Source organism: Argentina anserina, chromosome 6, assembly GCF_933775445.1.
Source record: "Argentina anserina chromosome 6, drPotAnse1.1, whole genome shotgun sequence".
Classification (NCBI taxonomy): domain Eukaryota; kingdom Viridiplantae; phylum Streptophyta; class Magnoliopsida; order Rosales; family Rosaceae; genus Argentina; species Argentina anserina.
The window spans coordinates 26,406,384-26,431,317 of record NC_065877.1 but is presented as its reverse complement, the minus strand read 5'-3'; the positions used below and the strand labels follow the sequence as shown (position 1 = coordinate 26,431,317).

General features: G+C 37.4%; 2 protein-coding genes across 2 annotated transcripts; both read right to left on the bottom strand.

Annotated features, from left to right (window-relative positions):
• Nucleotides 1-241: 241 nt before the first annotated feature.
• On the bottom strand, nucleotides 242-1,811 carry LOC126799457 (uncharacterized). The gene has a single exon (XM_050526662.1). It carries the CDS (start codon nucleotides 1,646-1,648, stop codon nucleotides 443-445), a length of 1,206 nt encoding a protein of 401 aa, XP_050382619.1. The 5' UTR covers nucleotides 1,649-1,811; the 3' UTR covers nucleotides 242-442.
• A 20,780-nt stretch (nucleotides 1,812-22,591) lies between these two features.
• Nucleotides 22,592-24,336, bottom strand: LOC126800442 (uncharacterized). The gene is made up of 2 exons (XM_050527814.1): nucleotides 24,260-24,336; nucleotides 22,592-24,121 (listed from the first exon to the last, which is right to left on the bottom strand). Exon 2 carries the CDS (start codon nucleotides 23,928-23,930, stop codon nucleotides 23,073-23,075), a length of 858 nt encoding a protein of 285 aa, XP_050383771.1. The 5' UTR covers nucleotides 23,931-24,121; nucleotides 24,260-24,336; the 3' UTR covers nucleotides 22,592-23,072.
• Nucleotides 24,337-24,934: the final 598 nt, after the last annotated feature.

Genomic DNA, 24,934 nt, shown 5'->3' with positions numbered 1-24,934 from the left:
CAAATTACACCTTAATGCACAGAGCAATGTAAATAAGTCAGTTATGTACAGTGATGATAAATTGAAAAAGGCTATCTCCATATGCTGTACTCTTGAAAATCAGTGCCAATCAGTGCTTATACAAACTTGAATCAAACTCTGATATGCAGTGCAAGTTCGTATCTTGTCTATATGAAGGAAAAGGAGGATTTACCATAACCTATCTGATTGTCATGGCTCAAACATATGGGACATCAAGATATATAATGACTGCATTAAAAATGAATATGTTTCCAACTTCAAGCCGAAGAGTACATATTTCGTGGGCAAATGCTCACTGCCTAAAAGACCAGAAAAAAGTAAATGAAATGCTATCGTAATGCTCAAAGTAGCAACTGCGGGCGGCAGAGCTCTGAAGTACTAAGTAGTCACTTTGATACTCTCAATAACGATTCACAGAGATTCATCCTACAATTTCACTCCACCTCTTGCCTCGTATCCTGCACCAAAGAGACATCTGCCCTTGAAAGATACTCAAAAGTTCAGGTGCTTGCTTCTCATATTTGATCACAAACCTATCCAAGAACTGCTTCCTACTGTTTATCAGCAAGGTTGCTGGAGAAAATTTTCCCTTTTCTATCAAACCCTTGTGTTCAAGAACTCTAATAACTGAACACCTAGGCATGACAGACTTTTCCAAACTATGAGTTAGAATATCTGGATGTGCTGCCACATCTGAAGGTTGCCAACCCATTTCGTTCACAAGAAACTCGATTTTGTTCAAACATTTCTTCTCCTTCAAGCTCACAAACAGGGGATTCTTTCTAAACGCCTTCAGAAAGTCATCTTCGGTCCAGCCACACTTCTCAAGAAAGAACTCCTTCTTCTTATTCCACTTTGATGCATTCATCTGAGAGACCGCTTGAATGGCCTTGATAAAAGCAAAACTCGAAGGCGAAATTCCAATATCAATAATCTTGTCTACAATTTTCCTAAAGTTGTCAGTATCAGGGGACAATGCAAGAGGATGATAAATCACCACAAAGGAGATGGACGATTCCGGCACTTCAACTTCCCTAAGAACATTTATATTGGGAGCAAGATTGCAAAGTAACTTGACTCCTAATGCCCGGCATGAGTTCTTAAAGAAAACCGGCACCTTCTCGTCTGGGATAGGCACACTTTTAATGAGATCATAGAACGGTTTGAGGCATTTCTCTAAGCTCTGAGCCAATAAGCGTTGGTTGTAATTAACCACCTCAGCAATGTTGTTGGGTGAAAGGCCAATAGTACCCAAAAACTCAAGCTTGGGCTGAAGAATCTTCTCAGCATTGCACATAAGCAAGCATGGATACATCTTAACCATTTGGGGTATCTGGGTATCATCGAAACCATGGTTCTTGAGAAGCTTAATAACCGAGTCTGGCTTTTCTGGGGAGTTAAACCGTAGCTTATGCGTCTTGAAAATTTTAAGAGCCAGTTTTGGGGAGAACCCAAGTGAGTCTACGAGGTATGAAACAGTAAAGGAGTGATCTTTGGGTTTATCATCATCAGATTTCAAAAGTGATGAATATGATTTGGTGAAAGGAGATAGGTTTGGGAAGGAATGGAAATGGGTGACTGAGGTTGGGACTAGGAGATGCAATCTTTTACAGTGTGCAGTAAACATAGTGAGAGGAAATGATTGAAAGACAAGGGGAAGGGAAGTACTCACCTTTGGGTAGGCTTCACCAGATACCCAATTGCCTCTGCTTCAGTTTTAGGTGAAATTTGATCATTTTACTTCAATTTGGGGTTTAGGGTTTTTGCTCCGCCGCTCTCTCCGACTCTCATAAGGCAAAAAAAAAAATAGTGCACATATGACAGTCACTACCCTTTTATAGTTTTATCTTTTTCTCTTTCCATTTTTGTCTCCATTTGTTTTTGAAGAAATATAAACAATCAAAAACAAATATATACAATGATCATTTATATGGGAACTTCATACCAACAATTTTTGGGATGAGAGAACTCGGTGTTATAGTGACACGGTCATCTTTTTGTAAATAAGTTCATAAATATCAACAAACAAAATGCTTTAGTAGAACAACATCTCAGCTACCTTTTTAAATTGTTGTCACTCTTTTCTTTTTAAAAGGGATTGTTACCTTTTTTCTTTAATTTCCTGTAATTGTAAAACAAAAGACTTTTGTTATCTAAATCTCTAGTAGCTTGCCCACAAGGCCACAATTAAATGAAATATAGGGAGGGAATATATATCTCTGTCTTGAACATTCAACCTCGTTTTTCTAACTACGATCCATTTCATATTATGAGGTGAAATGTGAATAAAAAACATGCAAATTTTATCACCTTTCAAATTCGAAATGCAAAATTCAGTAAGAAATTATAGTTGACTTATGATAATCTAGGCTGACAGAAGTTCGCATCTATAATCCACTTTTTTTTTTTTGAGAATGGCATCTATAATCCACTTGAATCTGTGCAGAATTTGAAACTCCAAATCTCTTTTTTCTTTTCTTCCTTTTCTCCTTCAAAAATAGAGGGATGTGGTCTGTCTGGACCTGAGATCTAAACCTGATACCAGACAAGGTAACAGCCTAACATAAACCTGAAAACAATGACCAATGGCCTCTTTGAGAACTGAGTATATCTACTTTCAGCAATAACAAGAAGAGAACCATACAACTCCACAAGTTTTGGATGATAAAATCCATAAATACGTTAGAAATTGTTTTTAAATCTAACCTTTCGCGATTTGATAATCACATGGAAATTTGGGAACACAACTATGGAAGTAAATGGAAATATATTACAAATTATAAATGTCTTGTTTCACAAAATTTTCATCCTATGTTTCTCCACAGATCCATCCAGAATACCCAATGTCCACAAATACAAACATCTAACATCCGGGGCAATGAATTCTGGAATTTAGTGAAAAACATACTGAAGGTCAAAGCTTTTAACAAGTCATACCATCAGAACTCACAATGATACAGCTCAACCATATCAAGTAATATTTAGTGCATACATGATATCATCAATAATGATGAAGGTAACAAGCATGATTAACCCATTTTCATGCAGCCTATATACAGATCAAAGGTAAAGATAAGAAGTTGTCCGGTCCCAAGTATTGCCTTTACAAGTTAGTTCTGCTCAATAGAGCAGCAAATGTGTATAAACTGACTCGAGATGCAGGTTAGTGTCTAAATCAAGGTTGAAAGAAGAAGAAGAAAATTCAAGACTTTTACCATTCAAGGTAAATTTATAAAATAAAATTCTTGCTTTTAATGAAATTTACTTCGATGAGATTTTTGTCTTGCATCGAGGACTTTCAAACTCAATTTTCTTGTCAACCCGATTCTTCTGCTTCTCGGGTGATACACGGGGATATGACTCCACTGGTATCGAGTTTTAGGAGCGGCTAGGAGTGCCGTTGTTACCATCCGTAGCCTTTGTATGTAGCTACATATGAAAAAAAATGAAGAATAATAAAAATTTCGATCGTGGCAGTCATAGCCGCAAATTCGCATCGATTTGACCAGTACAATTGTTCTGAAATAGTTTTATTTAATCAAACTTTTTTCGTTAATTTGAATCTAACATCTTCAACAGTTGTTACCATCCATAGTCGTTGTGTGTAGCTACATATGGAAAAAAAAGGAAGAACAATAAAAGTTTCGAACGTGGCAGTCCCGCAAATTCGCATCTATTTGACCTGTACAATTGTTCTGAAATAGTTTTATTAAATCAAACTTGTTTCGTTAATTTAAAACTAACATCTTCAATAGTTGTTACCATCCGTAGCCATTGTGTTGTAGCTACATATGAAGGGGAAAAAAAGAATTACAATAAAAATTTCGATAGTGGCAGTCATAACCGCAAATTCGCATCAATTTGACCCGTACAATTGTTCTAAAATAGTTTTATTAATCAAACTTGTTTCGTTAATTTGAAACTAACATCTTCAATAATTTTCTTGTAGATGCCTGAAAATACACGAACAGAGTTCGACATCCTAGATTCTCATGGAACTGAGTATCATTGATGGGTGTCCGATGTGCAAATCACGTTCGTCGGAAAGAAGTTTACTGCTGTCATCAACCCTCCAAAAGAAAAAGTGGACCAAGCGTCTAATGAGGTGAAAGCCTAGGCCCTGATGTTTCTCAGGCGCCATATGGACAAGGTGCTCAACAAACAGTGCCTAAAGTATACAAATCCGAGTTTTCTTTGGGAAGCTCTCAATGAACGGTTTGATAATGTGCATGACGCTGATAGAGCGTTTTGTTATAACGTCTATAATAAACCATGTAAAACATCATCGTTAGTATAGAATAAGCAGGGATCGTTCTTTCCGGAGAATTGAAGGGAACTCTAAACTTTTAGTGTTAACAAATAATGGGGGGTTTGAGATTGATTATTAACTACTAAAATAAAACCTAAATTATTATTTACATGATCGACTTTTCTTTAACAAACTTAAACCAAATTTACCATTACACCACATAATTACAAGTTCGAACCTATCATGCATTCTAATTCAACCAATTACATACTTTTTAGACACCAATACAATTAGAGCCTTAGGGGATCATCTAATCGTGCAAGATTTCAATTAACATTTAGATTGACTTATGGCCTAATCTAAATTTGCATGCAATCGAATTCAATAACACTTAGAGTAGAAATCAAACAAGATTACATTTAAGCACCAAATCTTTGTTGGAGACATGTTTCATGTATGGCGTCACCCACCATGGTTTCACATGCAAATTTCCGGAATTTTTACCACTTTTAATCAACACAAATCGAACCTACTTAGGGCATGATTCGATTTGTGTCAATATGGTTGATGAATCTAGCACTCAAACACAATCTTAGGAAATGCATCCAAGCACTAAATTCATATGCACATATCTGAAAATTATCTAAAAGTATGAGAAAGATGATTATAACACAACAATAGAAATACAAACTCATTAATTATAGAAAACCATCAATTCGGCAAAGATCCAAAAATCTAATAAAACAATCTGAAAATTCTAAAACTAATACAAAACCAATATTTCCACATAAATAACAACTTACAATCTTCATAGACAAAGAATTGTAGATTAATACAAATAGACGAAGTCATAGAGATGAGTTGCGAGAATCACACGTTGTAGGAACCTTGGAGGTGTGTCTTCAATAATGAAACTCGGTGGAGATGATGATAGTTTTGGGGTGGACGGCTTGGCTAATTTGTGAGGGAAATTTATGGTGGTGTTTTGGTAGAGTTTTGGCTCTTGAATGCTAATGAGAAGTGATCATATTTGAGAGGTGAAGCCATGTATATATAGAGGAAAGATGGAGGGTTTGAAATTGCTTCTTTCTTCCTATAAACATACCATGCTTTAATCCATAAAACATGGAAAGTTTTATTCCCTAAAACATGTCATGCTTTAATCCCTAAAACATGTCATGTTTTATTCCCTAAAACATGCCATGTTTTATGCCTTTAATGATCATCTTCTATTTAATTGTTGCATGACTTGGCTCCATCTTTTTTTCTTTAATTATCTCTTCAATCCAATCTGAAAATAAGAAAATAAAATCATAAGTAAGAGATAATTAGTTTCAAAACCTAACAAGGATTCCTAGTCAAACTAGAACTCTAAACCAATTATGCGTTTTAACTCATGTAAGCACAAAAATGCATCTAATACCGCTCAAAACTCTTACTACGACTCAATAGTACAACAATAAGGGCTAAGCAAAGAACAAATTGAGGTAAAAACATGTTAAGAACGTTGCACAAAGTGCTCCTATCAACTACCACACACTTGGCTTTTGCTAGTTCCTTAGCAAAACAAAACTAAAGGAGACACTATTGCTCCTAAATGATTGTCTCAGAATCTCAAAACACATAGTTTTCAAGTTTAAGCATTTGAATGTAAGCACATAAATTCCAAGTTTCATAAACATGCTTCATAGTATGAATTAGTGAGATACTAGACAATAAGCATTTAACATGTTTCGTCAATCCAATCCTCCTCACAAGGCATACTCTCTTTTTTTCACTCAGATTCATGGTTATCATTCACACATAAGTATATGCAAGAAAAAGGATATTAAGGCATCAAATAACTTGCATATTTCAACAAATGAAAGCAGTTTGTAAATAACATAGGAAAACCTCATTTAACAACTAAGTGCACAAATGGACCAAAACCATATGCTCAACTCTTGTGATCATCTCCACAAATCAAGATTTGCTCATTTTAAGAATCATTAGGATCATTAGATAAGGTAAATGTTTAGGCATAGCTAAAGGCATGGAATATCAAGGAATCACAAAGGTAATCCTATAGACTTAGCAGAGTAAACATCATCCTTATGACACCACACACCATCAGGGGCCGAATATAACAAGTTGGGCACAATCATCATTCTAACCACAAAGTGAACATGGACAAAGGTCAAGTAAAATTTTTTAGACCTTCAATTACAACTCAACTCCAAAATCACAAATGAAAGACAACATAACATTTTTTTCTTTTCTTGCCGAGTTCATCAATTTTTTTTGGCAATGTTTGCTTAAAAGCTTATTGATTTTTTTTTTCAAATGTCTTCCACCCCACACTTATTTCATGTATCATCACAACATCATCTCAATAAGAATTCTGCCAAATCTATAGGACAAGGTAGAGGTAACTATACTAAGCATGGAGATAACATAGGTGATGAATAAAAGGCTCAATGTAGGCTCAAATGTGGTTCAACTAAGGGGTCCCAAACATGGCACATATAGGGATACATGGTTGTTTGGCTAAAGTGGTGGTATTCCTAGAAATGATCCATAAGTCATTTTCAAAATCAGAGCATTTTATGACTTAAATGTTTCAACAATCACAAAAGTGAGTTCTAGTAAATTCTAGAGTCCATTAAAAGCTATGACACATAGTTATTGAATATGCAAAGAATAGTGAGGTTCATAAACAACCACGAAATTTCAAATTACATCTCATGAAGAAAGTACATATAGGCTCAAAAACTCACAGGTTGTTATGGACTTTAAACTGACCAAAACATGTATGTCATAATCAATTAATCCAAATCTCGCATGTTCATACCAAATCCACATTATCAATGAAACTTACAATTCAATTCGTACGAAATGCAAAACCATCATCTATGTATTTTAGAGACATAATCATCATAGACTTTAGGGGCATCCTAAGACTCAATAAAGCAATAATTTTTGTTTTTTTTAGGATTTTTTTTATATCATGACACAGACAATCAATGAACTTGCAATCCTACCCCACACTTAGAAAATTACATTGTCCTCAATGTAAGCTCAATAGTAAGAATGCAATTCACAAGTATAGAATAAGATCACATATCAACACATATACATGTCAACCATAAGAGTGAAGGGATTAGAAAATTCAAACTCCCGTAGACGACTCCTCCACAGATACGGTTAAAATGGGTTACCTCCCATGTAGCGCTTGAGTTTTATAGTCTCTCAGCCTAGACTTTCTCATGTTCATTCTCCATTAGGCGCATCTCTCACAATTGTCTCCTCATACGTGTGCTCCTCAAATGGCTCATAGTAGGGCTTAAGTCGATGCCCATTCACCTTGAATGCCTTCCCTGTTGTATCACTTTTAATCTCAACTGCACCATGAGCAAACACGTTAGTAACAACAAATGGGCCAACCCAACGCGAACGAAGTTTCCCTGGAAACAACATAAGCCTCGAATGGAATAACAAAAGTTTCTGGCCCACTTGGAACTTCTTTCCTCTGATCATTTTGGCATGGTAAGCACGAGTTTTCTCCTTGTAAATCCACGAAGCATCGTAAGCCTCATTCCTAATCTCCTCAAGCTCATTGAGCTGCAACTTTCGATGTAGACCTGCTTCATCCAAGCTCATGTTGAACTTCTTCACCGCCCACCATGCTCTGTGCTCTAACTCCACTGGAAGGTGACATGCTTTCCCATACACCAATCTGAATGGTGACATCCCAATAGGCGTCTTGTACGCAGTCCTGTAGGCCCATAATGCATCATCCAACCGATCACTCCAATCCTTCCTTGTTGGACCTACAGTTTTCTCCAGAATTCCCTTGATTTCTCTGTTAGACACTTCTGCCATGCCACTTGTCTGAGGATGATATGGTGTCGAAACTTTGTGGGTTACTCCATACTTCTTGAGCAATGCCTCAATTGTCCGGTTGCAGAAATGAGAACCTCCATCACTTATCAAAACACGTGGTACTCCAAACCTGCAAAATATGTTAGTTCTCAAGAAACCTGCAACCACTTTTGAATCATTAGTCTTGGTGGCCTTTGCCTCCACCCACTTTAACACATAATCAACAGCCAATAAGATATACAAGAATCCTCTAGATAAAGGAAATGAACCCATGAAATCTATACCCCACACATCAAAAATTTCGACAGTAATAATAGGAGTAAGGGGCATTTGATCTCTTGGACCAATCTTACATGTCCGTTGACACCTATCACAAGAAACACAAAACATGTATGCATCTTTAAAAATAGTAGGCCAATAAAATCCACATTCAAACACCTTCAAAGCTGTTCTACGAGGCCCAAAATGACCTCCACATGCCTCATTATGACAAAAGTTAAGAATTGACCTATGCTCATTTTCTGGGACACATCTCCTAATGACTTGATCACTACATTGTTTCCATAAATACGGTTCATCCCACATATAATGTCTAGCCATTTTCTTTAATTTAGCCTTATTAGCATGCGAAAGTGTACTAGGAAAAGTCTCATGTAGTGGCTCTCTTTCCTCATCTCGCACGATCCTACTCAAATGATCAGCCACCACATTCTCACTTCCCTTCTTATCTCGAATCTCAAGGTCAAATTCTTGAATCAACAGTATCCACCGGATCAACCTGGGCTTAGCATCTTTTTTAGTCATCAAATATCTTAAGGCTGCATGGTCAGAATACACAATAACTTTAGAATGCAAAAGATATGATCGAAATTTTTCTAAAGCAAAGATTACAGCCAAAAGCTCATTTTCAGTAGTTGAATAATTTATCTGGGCCTCATTAAGAGTCCTAGACGCATAGTAAATCACTGCAGGCTTCTTTTCTCTTCTTTGGCCTAACACTGCCCCAATTGCATAGTCTGAAGCATCGCACATCAATTCGAATGGCAGGTTCCAATCCGGAGGACAAATGATGGGTGCACTAGTCAACAACTCTTTCAATTTCACAAACGCTTTCTCACATGCATCATCCCATATGAACGACACCTCCTTTTGCAATAGGGTACACATAGGTCTCGCCACCATGGAAAAATCCTTGATGAATCTCTTATAAAATCCTGCATGACCAAGGAAAGAACGAACCTCTCTCACAGTTGTGGGAGAGGGTAAGTGATGCACAATATCAACCTTTGCCTTGTCTACCTCAATACCCTTAGCAGATATAATATGTCCCAAAACTATCCCTTGATTCACCATGAAATGACATTTTTCCCAATTAAGAACAAGGTTAGTTTCTACACACCTTCTTAAGATTAACTCTAAGTTCTCTAAACATGCATCAAAGTCTTTTCCATAAACACTAAAATCATCCATAAAGACCTCAATGATATTTTCGATAAAGTCAGAGAAAATAGCAAGCATACATCGTTGAAATGTACCTGGTGCGTTGCACAAACCAAAAGGCATGCGTCGATAGGCAAAAGTGCCAAATGGACATGTAAATGTCGTCTTCTCTTGATCATCAGGATGAATGCATATCTGGTTGTACCCACTGTACCCATCTAGAAAACAATAGAACTCGTGTCCAGCTAATCTCTCCAACATCTGGTCCATGAACGGCAAAGGCATGTGATCCTTGCGTGTTGTAGCATTCAACTTCCTATAATCAATGCACATCCTATGACCGGTCACCAACCTCTGGGGTACCAACTCATTCGCCTCATTTTTCACAACAGTCACCCCACTCTTCTTAGGCACAATTTGCACTGTTGAAATCCACCGACTGTCCGAGATAGGATATATCACTCCACAATCAAGCAGCTTGATCACCTCATCTTTCACGATTTTCATCATTGGTGGGTGCAATCTCCTCTGAGCATCACGTGTAGGCTTGGCGCCATCCTCCAAAAATATCCTATGAACACAAGTTGTAAGGCTGATCCCCTTGATATCCGCCAAAGTCCATCCAATAGCGGTCTTGTTCCTCTTAAGCACATCAATCAATCTAGCTTCTTGCTGCTTACTCAGTGTTGATGACACAATAACTGGTAGAGTATCATTCTTTCCAAGGTACACATACTTCAAATGATCTGGAAGCTCCTTCAAATCTAACTTTGGGGCTTGTACCACAAATGGTAACAATTTATTAGTGGAAATGGGAATTGACAAGAAAGAGGGATACCTTTTGTATGGTTGAGTTTCAAGCTCATTCACTATTTCAAAAATTTTGGGCTCAAAGTCAGCCCACTCCTCTCTTGGGACACGGTCCCCATGCTTGTCAAATCTGGCCCCTTGCTCCATAGCTAATTGCTATGCTTCCAACGTCTCTGACATAACCTGTGCAATAGAATCATCCACAGAAAAATACGAGTTAATGTCAGAAACTGGGTACTTCATTACCTCAAAAATGTTGAAGCTGATAACATTTCCATCAAATTCCATCGTCAAACTCCCATTTGCAACATCGATGCATGTCCTTGCAGTTCTCATGAACGGTCTCCCCAAAAGTAGTGGAGTTGTCTCCAAGGGTGATACCTCCATGTCTAGCACATAGAAATCTGCAGGAAAAATCAAGTGACTGACCTGCACAAGGACATCCTCAACATACCCCTTAGGGTACTTGTTAGATCGATCTGCTAATTGGATAATCACATTATCATTCTTCAAAGGTCCTAATCCTAGTGATTGATAAACATTATATGGCATGACATTTATCGAAGCACCTAGATCAAGCATAACATTATCAAATAATGTGTTACCAATTTTACATGGGATAGAGAAACTTCTCGGATCCTTCATCTTAGGGGGTAGCTTCCTTTGTATGACAGCTGAAACTGTCTCATTCATCTTCACTACCTTTTCTTCCCTAATTTGTCTTCTTGAAGTGCAAAGCTCCTTAAGAAATTTCGCATATTTAGGGATCTGCTTGATACACTCTAACAATGGAATGTTAACTTGCACCTTCCTAAAGACTTCTAACACCTCCTCATCAGATTTATCCTTCTTGCTCTTTGCAAACCTAGAAGGGAAAGGTACATACGAAATAGGATTAGTTTTAACTAATTCATTTGAGTTAGCATTTGTACCTTTGTGTGCTTCATGGATTGACACACTCTCCTTCTTGGAGGTAGATGGATCTTTCTCCAAGACATTCATCATAGTCATCTCGTCACCCTCCTCAAGAACATGGGTTGTTTGGGCCTTCCTAGCAATACTAGGCCGCTCCTTTAGCTCGAGCCCACTCCTTGTCATGATAGCTTGGGCTTGCTCATTCTTTGGGTTAGGTATGACACCACTTGGAAACTTTCCTTGCTCAGAAAAACGGCCCATGAAGTCTACTACCTGGCCCATATGCGTTTTTAGCTCCGCAATGTCTTTGTTATTCGCTTGTTGACCCACCACCAAAGTTTGAGTCACGGTATTCAATTGACTTTGTCCAGCAACTAAAGATTTCAACATCTCATCATAATTAGAAGTACTAGCCACGTTAGGAGGTGGAACATTGAGTAGTGGAGCTTGTGGTCTAAACAAACCAGCCGGACGAGGCCCAAATTGCATAGCATTCTGATGTGGCCTTAGTACATTCTCATTATTGGACCACCGAAAATTTGGATGATCACGTAGGCCAGGGTTGTAGGTATTCGAAAATGGATTGTACCTTTGACCTCCTTGATAACCAAGGGCATTGACTTCCTCATACCCTCCACTAGAAGCAACTTAAGGACACTGATCAGTAGGGTGCCCATCCGTACAGATTCCACAAACTTGAGCTCCACTAGTCTTCATGAAATGATTCATCATCTTGGACAACTTATCAACCTTGTCCTCTAGAGCAGAGCTTGAACTCGAGTTAGTCTCATGTACCTGCCGTGTAGAACTAGCAGATGTTCCAAATTGTTAGTTGTTCATAGCTCTCTTCTCCAAAAGATCTTTTGCTACTACATTGCTCTTGTCCAAAAACGATCCACCAGCAGCTGAATCAAGGAACTCTCTTTCCATTTGTAGCAATCCTTCATAGAAATACTGAAGCAACATACCTTCTCTAATGCCATGGGCTGGGCATGATGCTACAAGAGATTTGAACCTCTCATAGTAATTGTAGAATGACTCATCTGGTCCTTGCTTGATTCCTGTTATCTGTTTCCTGATGTGTGTCACCCTTGATGAGGGAAAATACTTCGACAAAAACTCATTGACCATTGTTGTCCATGAAGTAATCCTACCAGCAGGTACCTCAAACAACCACTTTTGAGCACGATCCTCCAATGAATAAGGAAACGCTCTCATCTTCACAATCTGAATGTCTGCTCCTCTAGGGCACATAGTCTCACAGTTGAACTGGAACATAGTGAGATGTTGATTGGGGTCATCTCCTGAGAGTCCATGGAACTTAGGCAAATGATGCAGGAACCCACTCTTTAACTCAAAATCACTCGTCTTGCCCCCCTCTGGAACAGGGTACGCTATGTTAGAGGATGATGTCCCCCCAACTGCTCCTTCTACTTGGCCATTATGCTCTCTGATCGATGCCATTTCTGGTTTTAGAACTAGGTTTTCCTTTGTTCGGCTTTGAACTGTGGGCACTGGATCAGGTAAATCGAAATTCAATTGGCCCAAAGGACACGGACTTGTCAACAATTCTAACTCTGGATCCTCAAAGAACAATGGATTGGGCCTACCACAACTTGATGAACCTGGAAATGGCGAAATGAACCCAAAGTCTCTTTCTTCTTGAAATGAATCTGACTCAATGGAAACGTTATCAAACTGATCTTGAGGCTGAATTCTTTTTAGGCGTGCATTAAACTCTTCGGACCAACCACTAATCTTGGACATTCATGAGCCTGAAAAGAACAATTATTAGTAACTTTACAAAGTATGAAATACAAGTATAAGTAAATACAAACTCTTTTTTTTTTCACTTTCGTTTTTGTTTTCTTTGTTTGTTACGGATTGATTGTTTTTTTTTGTTACAAAATCTACAAGTGTAAAGTATTACTAAGTCTAATTGATTTTATTCACACACAATCCTAACATTTAAGGTACGTGGAGCAGATGAGCTAACTGTGCAATGGACTGAAATAGTCCCAGGTAAGGGTCTTGCTTTATCCGATATACCTTAAAAGTTACAATATCATTTTCTTTTGAAACTATATACATCTATTCATACAAAGTTATTTTCTAAGTTATAAAGTGAGGTGGACGTGCGGCCTAAGTACGTCGTCTAGACACAAACTCATTCCTTTGTTTCAGAAGGCTGGATAGCTAGAATCAGAGATAGTCACAAGGCATGACTCATTTGTTGGACACCACGGGGGCCACATCCTCGAAAGGATGCTTTCCCAATCGACTCCATCACCGAGATGTATGTCAGTCTATGGGCCTCTGAGATCCAATTTTGTAAACCTTGAACCAGGGTAATGAAAATAGCATGCCCCTTACTCAGCTCGGAATAAATTTGTGTGTTAGACTGCTCGCAAAGTGTTAATAAAAGCCGCCTTCAACCCCAAGTGACCTTAGCAAGGTACAAATAGAGGGTTAAGGCTAATATTAACAAAATGGACTTTACCTATTCCGTTCACTTTATAACTTACAATAAATTAAGTATAAATAAACATTTAGTTTCCTTAAAAATTATCTAAGTGTAACAAGTATCCTATATGCATACTACAACAAAATTAAAACATTTATCACAAAAAATATATTAAAAAAAGTTTAATTTTTTACTGTGCGTATTTTACTGTTACCTATTACTGTTCACAAACATTTATTTTTTTATTTTTTTATTTACTATTTATTGTACACAAAATTTATTTTTATAAAAATAAAGTTTATTTTTACAATTTTTAAGTATTTTTACATTTTTACACTTACAAAAAAAAGTAAAAAAAATTTACAGAGATTTACTTTTTTTTTAGATGTAAAAAAAACTTATAATTGTTTTTACTGAAAGTTACTATTCACCGTACTATTCACAGGAATTTATTTTTACAAATATACAATATAGTACAAAATTAACACTTCAAATAATTGAGATTTTCTCAATTCCCCGGCAACGGCGCCAAAATGATAGAACGTTTTGTTAAAACGTCTATAATAAACCCTGTAAAACATCATTGTTAGTATAGAATAAACATGGATCGTTCTTTCCGGTGAATTGAAGGGAACTCTAAACTTTTAGTGTTAACAAATAATGAGGGTTTGAGATTGATTATTAACTACTAAAATAAAACCTAAATTATTATTTACATGATCGACTTCTCTTTAACAAACTTAAACCAAATTTACCATTACACCACATAATTACAAGTTTGAACCTATCATGCATTCTAATTCGACCAATTACATACTTTTTAGACACCAATACAATTAGAGCCTTAGGAGATCATATAATCGTGCAAGATTTCAATTAACATTTAGATTGACTTAGGGCCTAATCTAAATTTGCATTCAATCGAATTCAATAACACTTAGAGTAGAAATCAAACAAAATTACATTTAAGCACCAAATCTTTGTTGGAGACATGTTTCATGTATGGCGTCACCCACCATGGTTTCACATGCAAATTTCCAGAATTTTTACCACTTTTAATCAACACAAATCGAACCTACTTAGGGCATGATTCGATTTGTGTCAATATGGTTGATGAATCTAGCACTCAAACACAATCTTAAGGAATGCATCCAAGCACTAAATTCATATGCACATATCTGAAAATGATAGTATGAGAAAGATGATTAGAACACAACAATATAAATACAAACTCATTAATTATAGAAAACCATCAATTCGGCAAAGATCCAAAAATCCAATAAAACAATCTGAAAATTTCGATTCTTAATACAAAACAATAATCCCACACAAAAATCATACTACAATCTTCATAGACAAAGTATTGTAAAAAATCAAAAACAAACAAACCCACGGAGAAGAGTTGCGAGAATCACACGTTGTATGAACCTTGGAAGTGTGTCTTCAATAGTGATTTCGGTGGAGATGGAATTGCTATATGGGGGAGGATGGATTGTTGTTTTGATGAAAGATGTTTGAGGTAGTATTTTGGTAGAGTTTTGGCTCTTGAATGCAAATGAGAAGTGATCATATTTGAGAGGTAAAGCCATGTATATATAGAGGAAAGATGGAGGATTTGAAATTGCTTCTTTCTTCCTATAATAATGTCATGCTTTAATCCCTAAAACATGGAAAGTTGTATTCCCTAAAACATGGCATGCTTTAATCCCTAAAACATGTCATGTTTTATGCCTTTAATGATCATCTTCTATTTAATTGTTACATGACTTGGCTCCATCTTTTTTTCTTTAATTATCTCTTCAATCCAATCTGAAAATAAGAAAATAAAATCATAAGTAAGAGATAATTAGTTTCAAAACCTAACAAAGATTCCTAGTCAAACTAGGACTCTAAACCAATTATGCGTTTTAACTCATGTAAGCACAAAAATGCATCTAATACCACTCAAAACTCTTACTACGACTCAATGACTCAATAGTACAACAATAAGGGCTAAGCAAAGAACAAATTGAGGTAAAAACATGTTAAGAAAGTTGCACAAAGTGCTCCTATCAAACTGGCATGAAAAAGTACCAGAAAAGTCGCTAGACCATTGCAGCTTTGATGCCAGCCCTTCAGACCCCCTGCAGTCCCCCCTACAACAGCTCCGCACGGCCCCTGCAGCCGCCCCCTGCACAGCCCCTTATAGTCCCCCCTGCATGGCAACACTACAGCCCCGCTTAGGCCCTGCAACCTCGCCATGGCCATGCGACCCTGCAGTGCTACTTTTTTGTCTTTTGCTGATCATAGTTACTTGATCTAATGACAATGTGCTTACTCTTTGGCACACATAAGTTCCTCATGTGATTTCTCTAAGTATATGTGTTACCATTATGCACATTTAAGGGGTCACGACTTGTTTGACCCTTCATATTATAATTTTTTCTTCTCTTAGAGAATATTCGCCTTGTCTTTTCAAAAACTAATTAGGTTTTACAATTTACTTGTAGATATCAACTGGCGAGATAGAATGCTTAGCAAATTGTGGAACGACTCACACATTTTTGCGGAATAAGCAACTCTTTATAAAATTTGTGTCGTACAAATCCTTTGTACCGTACACAATTTATAGATGTTAACTGGCGAGATAGAATGCTTAGCTAAATGGGACTGAACAATTGATTCAAGGGCGTGCTATAGTGCAATTTTTGCTACCTAATGGTACGCCCATAACAGTCAAAGATGCACGTTATGCACCAGAGGGGAACCGAACCTTGCTCAGTTTTAAGGATATTTGTGCCAACGATTATCACATGAACACCAAAGTTATTAATGGAAAGGAGTATCTTTGTGTTACCTCTTGTTATGGACGTCATCGTCATACCTGAGAGATGTTTGAGTGTGTTAGTAGTGGGTTGTAATTTACCACACTACGTGTAATTGAATCTAATGCAGTTAGCAAGTCTTTCTGTGATCCTAGCGCTTACAAGCTATGACATAATTGTCTAGGTCATCATGGACGTGATATGATGATTCGTATATTAAAAACTTCACACGGTCATCCATTGTTCAAAGTCATGGATGATGGTAGCACAGACGTGGCACTTGTGTCCAACCATGGCTCGGCCTCACAGCCTGCCAAGGCTTTCCCATGGTCCTCTAAGGCAGTGATAGAGCCCAAGGAGTTATGTGATGCCTTTTCCGCAATCTCTAATGCCCATAAATCATTTTGAAAAGCTTGTGCATTCGCAAAGATGCAAGCAAAGACTTTCTTTGCAGTTGATAATACACAGAACATTCAATTCTCACAAAGGATCTAAGGTGATATATGTGGACCAATACATCCATAATGCGGACCATTTAGATACTTTATGGTTCTGGTCGATGCATCGACACACTGGTCACATGTCGATCTATTGTCCACATGCAATGTTACATTTCCGAAGCTCCTTGCTCAAATAATTAAATTGAGGGCTCACCACCCTGACCATCCGATTAAGTCTAATAGACTGGATAATGTAAGAGAATTCACTTCGAAGACATTTGATGATTATTGGATGTCAATTAGGATAGATGTTTAACATCCCATACCCCACGTTCATTCTCAGAATGGATTGGGATAAGTGACAATTAAGTGGTTACAGCTTATAGCTCGAGTTTTAGTTATGCATTGTAACTTGCCTATAACTGCTTGGAGATATGCAATCTTTCATGCAGCTGTACTTATTCGTTTCAAACCCACCGCCAAACAACCTGTTAGTGTGTACCAGTTGGTAACTAAATATGAGGCTGACATTCACATATACACATTTGTTCAAGATAAACGTTGAGAATTGACGTGAAAGACCCTCACTATGTCTCATTGGGATCCCCGCACATCCCATCCTGAGATTGAAGTGCAACGTATTTTGCAGTTACATATGATGACAGATTTGATGTCTAATGCCTTTACGGATATTGTAAAACTGACGAGATCGAGTATACATGCTGCAAATTGTCCTGCGAGGTTAGAAGTCCCGAACTTCGGGCAAGATGTCATTGTACCAGGGCAAGGTTCGGCCGAGCCTACCTTAGGTCGAAGCACAACGACGGTCTCGACTCCTCCTAAGAAGAGGGGGAGGCTGAAAGGTTTTACTAACTCAGCCAAAAAAGAGAGCTAAAGTCAAGGCATAAACTAATCCACCCATCATAGACTCAGACAACCCGAGCTTCGAGATTATTTTTTATTATAGCTATGTCCATGAATCAACACTTACTGATCTGAGGGACGCTTCAAATTAATTGTTGACATCAGAAAACAAAGAAATCTCATTGAGCGAGTTAAATGCTCTAGAAGTCATGGATAGGAATTCCATGCGGATAGATGATGTGTTTGCTTATTCTGTCGCTCAGGAAATTATTGTCGACGACGACATGGAACCGCGCTCGGTTGAAGAATGTCAACGAAGATCATATTGGCCAAAATGGAAGGAAGCAATCCAGACGGAACTAGACTCTCTGAATAAAAGACAAGTTTTCGATCCATTTGTTAAAGTACCGCCAAATGTTAAGCTTGTTTGACATAAATGGGTCTTTGTTCGCAAGCTGAATGAGAAAGGCGAAGTCTTGCAGTATAAAGCGTGACTCGTTGCACAAGGATTCTCTCAGCGTCCTGGTGTTGACTATGTGGAGACGTATTCTCCAGGTTATGGATATCATTACCTTCCGACATCTGATGAGTCTAGTGGTATCTGAAAAACTAGACATGCAGCTGTTAGATGTGATGACCGTGAATCTTTATGGGGATCTAGATACAGAAATATACATGAAGGTTCATGATGGACTTCACGTACCCAAGTCAAATAAGGCACGCAATGCCTATGCCATTAGGCTACAACGCTTACTTTATGGACTTAAACAATCTGGTAGAATGTGGTATACACGTTTAAGCGAATACTTGATTAGGAAGGGATACAAGAACGATGAATTGTGCCCTTACATGTTTATCAAACGCAATAGTTATGGTTTTGCTATAGTAGTTGTCTATGTTGATGACATGAACATAATTGGATCTCTTAACGAGATTGCTGAGACGATAAGCTACTTGAAAGCCGAATTTGAGATGAAAGACATGGGAAAGACTCGGTTTTGCTTATGATTGGAAATTAAGCATAGAGTTGGTGGAATCCTTGTACATCAGTTTGCATACGTCCAAAAGATGCTCAGGCGATTCCGTATAAATAAAGTTAGTACTCCCATGGTCGTAAGAAGTCTGGATACCAAGAAAGATCCATTCCGTCTGAAAGATGACGATGAAGAGATACTTGGTCCTGAATATCCATATTTGAGTGTTATAAGAGCTTTGCTTTATCTAGCTCAATGTACTCGTCCAGATATTGCATTTTCAATGAACTTGTTGACAAGGTTTAATTATGCACCAACTATGCATTATTGGACCAGTATCATGAACATCTTTAAGTACTTGAAAGGTTCCATTGATATGAGCTTGTATTATCAGTATTCCAACAAGAAAAGTTCTATTCCGGTAAGAATTGATGGTGAAGATCGAACCACAATGGTCAGAATCGCGAAATCGCCAAAATCTGCTCAAAAACTTGAGTTTTGCAGATTTCGGCCGCCGTGGGTCGCCAATAAAGTTTCGGCTAGCATAGACAGGATCAACGGGAGGTGGGCAGTGCGGCTGTGCTGGTCCACCGCGCTGTTGCAAACTGCCGTCACCGGAATCGGCTAATCCGCACGGTGCAGACGTCCGCACCTGAAACGACATGTATATATATATATATATAATAATCTAGATAGTTTTAAATTTTATAAATCAATTTTTAATAGATATATATTTAAAATAATATTTAATTAACGTGTCTATCACGTGTCCGTGTCAAAAAAAATTTTAATTTTCCGTGTCCGTGTATCATATTGTGTCCAATATGATACTCATGTATGTGTATGTGCTTTATAGGTTTTAACATATTTCATATTTGCTTCATTAGTTAGCTAATTAATATATAAAAAATAGTTCAATTCTTAATATCATCACAACCCCCTAGAATTTCTCATAACCAATCAATTGAAATGACAATTTAATTATAGGAATAATATATTAGGGGTGTATTTATTATTTTGACTGGTTTTATCCCTTACCAATCAAAATAGGTAAAATAAATTGATTTCTTTTGATTTAGAAAATAGAAAATCTATGCATTTACCAAAGAAAAAACTTGAAGTAACAAATGGATAAATTACTACTTTCTTTCCTTGTATATTTTTTTATTTTTAACTAGTTTAGGATCTCCTAAAATCTTAATTTTTACTAGTAGTTTATGGTATGTTATAAATTTCCTTCATTTAAAAAAATAACGACTTTTACAGAAAAGTTATACAAAATTGTATGTTGGATCATTTTGTTATGAACTTTTAACATAAGCTCAATTTCATACATTATACTTGGACTCCCCAGGTTGGAAATTATGGAATGAGAAGATAAAAAAATAAAATGCATCCCAAGCCGAAATATCACAAGTACCGCCTCTGACTTATTGAATTTCAATAAATTCAAAAATTCGGGAATGATTTGGAAGATCCAAAACCAAAAATAGTTACGCCACTGCGTTGGATAAAGACGGTTATCAAACGCTATGTGACAGAGTTAAAACTCTATATCAGATCTGGTGCGAGTATCAGGTACCAATTTCCTCCTGTTGGTTTTGATGCTGGGCAATTAGTTGTACTGGTGCTAATGAATTGTGTTTTGAAGAAAGCCTTTATTCAAGAGGATTCTATGTTTCTTCCTATTCTTCGGTTAAAAGAGCTCAGATTCGATCATGTTGATTTCAATGAGGCCATCAAGGAGCTCCTGTCTAGATGCCCTTTGCTCGAGACTTTGAATTTATATCCCTGTGGAAACATAAAACATCTTGAACTTTGTGATTTTCCAAACCTCAAGAAAGTTGAAGTTAGGAATGATGATGGTTTTTCCTACAAGATTGACTCACCCTATCTTGAATCTCTTTTATATTATGAGAATCGGAAGCCAATGGACGTCGAAGCAGTCTCTTGCAACAATTTAAAGAAGCTGCATATAGTCACTCATGGCTCTACCATTACTGACCAAGTTCATAATGTTCTATGATGCGCAAACATGAACATAAACAAGCAAGAGTTCTCCATAAAACAAAATCAAATAAATAAACATATTCAAAAACTTAATAATAACGAAACCAATAATCAAATCATATCTCTCACATATTTCGGGGTTTCTAACCTCACCCCTAATAAAAACATAATGGTTATTGTATACGGGAGAGGAGAAAGAAGAGGAGAAGAGGGAGAGAAGAGAAGAGAGGAAGAAGTCCCCTTTTTATAGAGTTGCAAACTTCTTCTCAAACTAGGGTTGTCTTCTTTGTTTCCTTATTGGATTTCAACTTGTTTGTCTCATAAATTGACTCCATATTCTTCTATATATCAGAATTATACTTCAAAATTCGTCTATGGGCTGCTTGGAGTGGTCCGGGCCTTGCAATATAACTTTCGATCTCTAACGTGATTCTCGGCCAGACAAACCTTTACTCGTTAAATCATGCATAACTTAAGAAAATGATATTGATGTGATTCCAACCACTTTGGAAAATAGACTCATATGGCTTTCCATCTATATATGATTTATAATTTTCCACCGTGTGAGCTGCCCGCTATGATCCGTCGAAGAACTGCATCTTTTCTCCATAATCCTCTCATTTGCATCTAAAAACACTTAAAATAATAAAAGTAAGTCAAAATGATAATATTTGAGAGAATAACATAGAAAATATGAGGAATTAAACAATATAATCATAGCATAAAATGATTCTATCAGCTGCTACTGAGGAACAACGAATTCCTAAGCAAAGATCCTACATCAGACAAAAGGTACGAATTTTTTTTTTTAAGTAAATAAGTGTTTTACCGGAAGTAAAGGAAAGAACCGCCGTGGGGGTGGGAGTAATGGTAGAGCCAGACGTGACGGAGGCACTGATGTTGACATCATGATGATACACACCAACAGTACGGGCGGTGGTTGCAGCTCTATCTGCGACTGTATATGTGACTGTTGGGGCAGCTGTATTACCTGTATATGTGATGGTTGTGGCTGTATATATGACTGCACAGGTGACTGTTTGTGTGGCTGCATTGCCTGTTTATGTGATAATAGTAGCAGCTGCGATGAGTAAAGAAGAAGGTGAAGAGCTTGTAATTTAGGTAAAGTGACCTAAATTAGTTATCTTCACAATGATATATAGATATTGACTGTTTGCTTCATACAATCATAGGGAAGATATTGGAGTTGCTCTAATAAGCATATTACTTTTGAAGAGCCAAAAACTCAAAATCAAACCCCTTGTCAAACTCGCTGAATGAATCTTTATTATTATTTTTTCTAATTTTGAAGGGAACAGAGAGGTTTGCCTCGTTCTGAATATATGTGTGAACTCTTATACTTGTTTACCGTTTGGCTTGATAATGAGTAGAAGATTCTGTCTATACATCATGCAGAAGTAGAAGATAATAAGTATGATTCACCGATTAGGAGACAGAGGAAACAAGGATCTGCATATGAATATGATAACCATGATCTTGGTCATTTATCATCAATATACAGAATAAAATGCAAGGAAAGAACTCACCGAGAGACTTATATACATCCACGGCCAAACCCTTCCCAATTTACTACATATACCAGTTACCAAATACTCCAGACGTAAATGTAGCACAAAATTTCATCAGATTTCATGTTGGTCAAGATTCAAAATACCCACATGGGCCGCATCCGCAATGAAACCGATATTTTTCTATTTACCAGAGTGAACAAATAAATGTACCAAGCTCACTGATCCTATAATAGCAGTGCATCAATTATACATGAGTGTCATACAGTTGCTTGAAATGAAGAGAAATGTAAGCCATATACGGCTTGGGACTTTTGGTGTTCAACTGTTCATAGGTTTTATTAATAAGAGAGCTAAAACAGTTTAGAGAAAACAATCCAAATATAACTGCTAATAACAAGTTCAGTAAGAAAATGCAACCTGATTTCCACACCCAGCTCTCTGACTCTAAGAATTCATCTTCAAGAAACAAGTGACCTGAGGACAGCAGATACCGTCTTACATAGTAGTGTGCATTTTTCTCTGCCAGCCATTTAAAATTTCCTCTTTGAAAGACAGATCATAGCAATAAAAATGAAACTGTAATATCCAAAGGAGCGAGATTTGACTATCCACCATCTGAACCACCAAATACAATGCAGAATGGCACACTGTACTCTTATTGCTTCACTCCAACTCTTTCCCCTAATTCTTATGCCAAATTAGTACAACCACTTTCCCCTTTATAGCTCAATACTTCAGGTACTTGCTCTTGATATTTGATCACAAAATTTTCCAAGAACCACTGCTCGGTTCTCTGCAGAATGGTAATGTTAGAAAACTTGATGGCTAAGCCCTGTAACTGGAGAAGTCTAACGACTGAACACCGAGGTATGATTCGCTTCTCCAAACTAAAAGATAGAATAGCTGGACATCCAACAACCTCTGAGGGCAGCAACCCCATTGTATTCACATAATAATCCATCTTGCTTGATAAAATCTTCTCATCCAAGATCATAAACAAGGGACTCTTTCTAAATGCAGACAATACAGCATCTTCAGTTACACCCCACTTCCTATATAATTCCATCTTCTCTTGCCATTTCAATGCATCCATCCTTGATATCACATACAGCGCTTTCATGAATGTGGCAGATAAAGGTCTGAATCCCATGCTCATGACTTTGTTGACATTTTCTTCGACCTCCTCGGAGTCTAATAACAGTGCATTGAAATTACTGGACATCCACAGACGAAGTTTGAAGTCTGGCACACCATGTGCTCTCAGAATCGAAGTGTTGCCGGCAACGATACACATTTTTTTGTAATCCATCCGCCTATAGTCACGAAAGAATTGAGGGAGCTTTCTGCGGGGGATCCGTAAAGCTTTGGTGATATCATAAAAAGGTCTGAGACTATTCTCTAAGCTAAACCTCAAGAGTGCCGGGTTCATATATAAAACCTTAGACAGCGTAGTGCCTGATATGCCAATAGAATTGAAAAACTCGAGTTTGGGGACAAGGGTCTGTTCAGCTTTGCAACTGAGAATAGTTGGGAGTTGCTTGACCATTCCGGAGACATGGGTGTCACAGAATCCATAGTCCTTGAAAGTCTGAACGACCGAGTTTGGTTTTTCAGGGGATTTGAAGTGCACATTTCGCTTCTTGGACAAAGAGAGAGCAACTTCTGGGGAGAACCCAAATGTGTCTATCAAGTATGAAACAGTAAAAGAGAGATCTTGGCGTTTGTCAGTTTTGGAACCTAAGGATGAGAATGATGTGATGATTCTAAAGCAGTGAGGATACTGTAATCCTGAATCAACGGCAATACTACAACTGGGAACCAGTAGTTGGAATCTTCTATAGAAAAAACCAAACATTGTTGGAAGAAATGACTCACCCAATTCGAATGGTGCTTTCTGCTGACATTGAAGCTGGCGATGTGAACCTTCCGTCTATTTGGGGTTTAGGGTTTTGCTCCTCTGCTCAAGCCTCGAGTCCTTTCACTCGCTTCTGAGGTGCTATTTTAATTTTATTTGTCACTCCCTCAGAGTTATCTTAATTTACTATTTTATCCTCGCTAGTGATGGGGAAGTGTCAATAAGGAGATGGCAGTCTTTGAGAGTTGAGGTCTTGAGTTCACAAAAAAAAAAAAAAAGGTCTTGAGTTCATAATAGTCTCTAGTGCACGTTTGTTTCGCGGGATTAACCCGCACTACCTTAATTAAAAACTCAAAAAGATCTAACCCGGCACTAGCTTAAATGACACTACCTAATACCTGAACATGAATTTGACCTCATTAACTCACATAAGTCTGGGTAGAGCAAAAGTTTTACCTTAACTAAGAAGATGAGAGCTACCAATCTCAAAAGAAACAGAAGTCGGTCTTCTTTCTCTTTATCAATTCATCATATTTATTCCTCTCTCTCAAGGTTCTTAGCACCAATTTTCTTCTCTGCTTCTCCGCTTATTCTTTGTTACAATTTGGATTTTCGAAAAATTAATATCATTGTTCATGCTCTTGATTGGAGGATGTTGATGTTTGGAGAAGAACTCTTCAGCAACAAATTGGGGA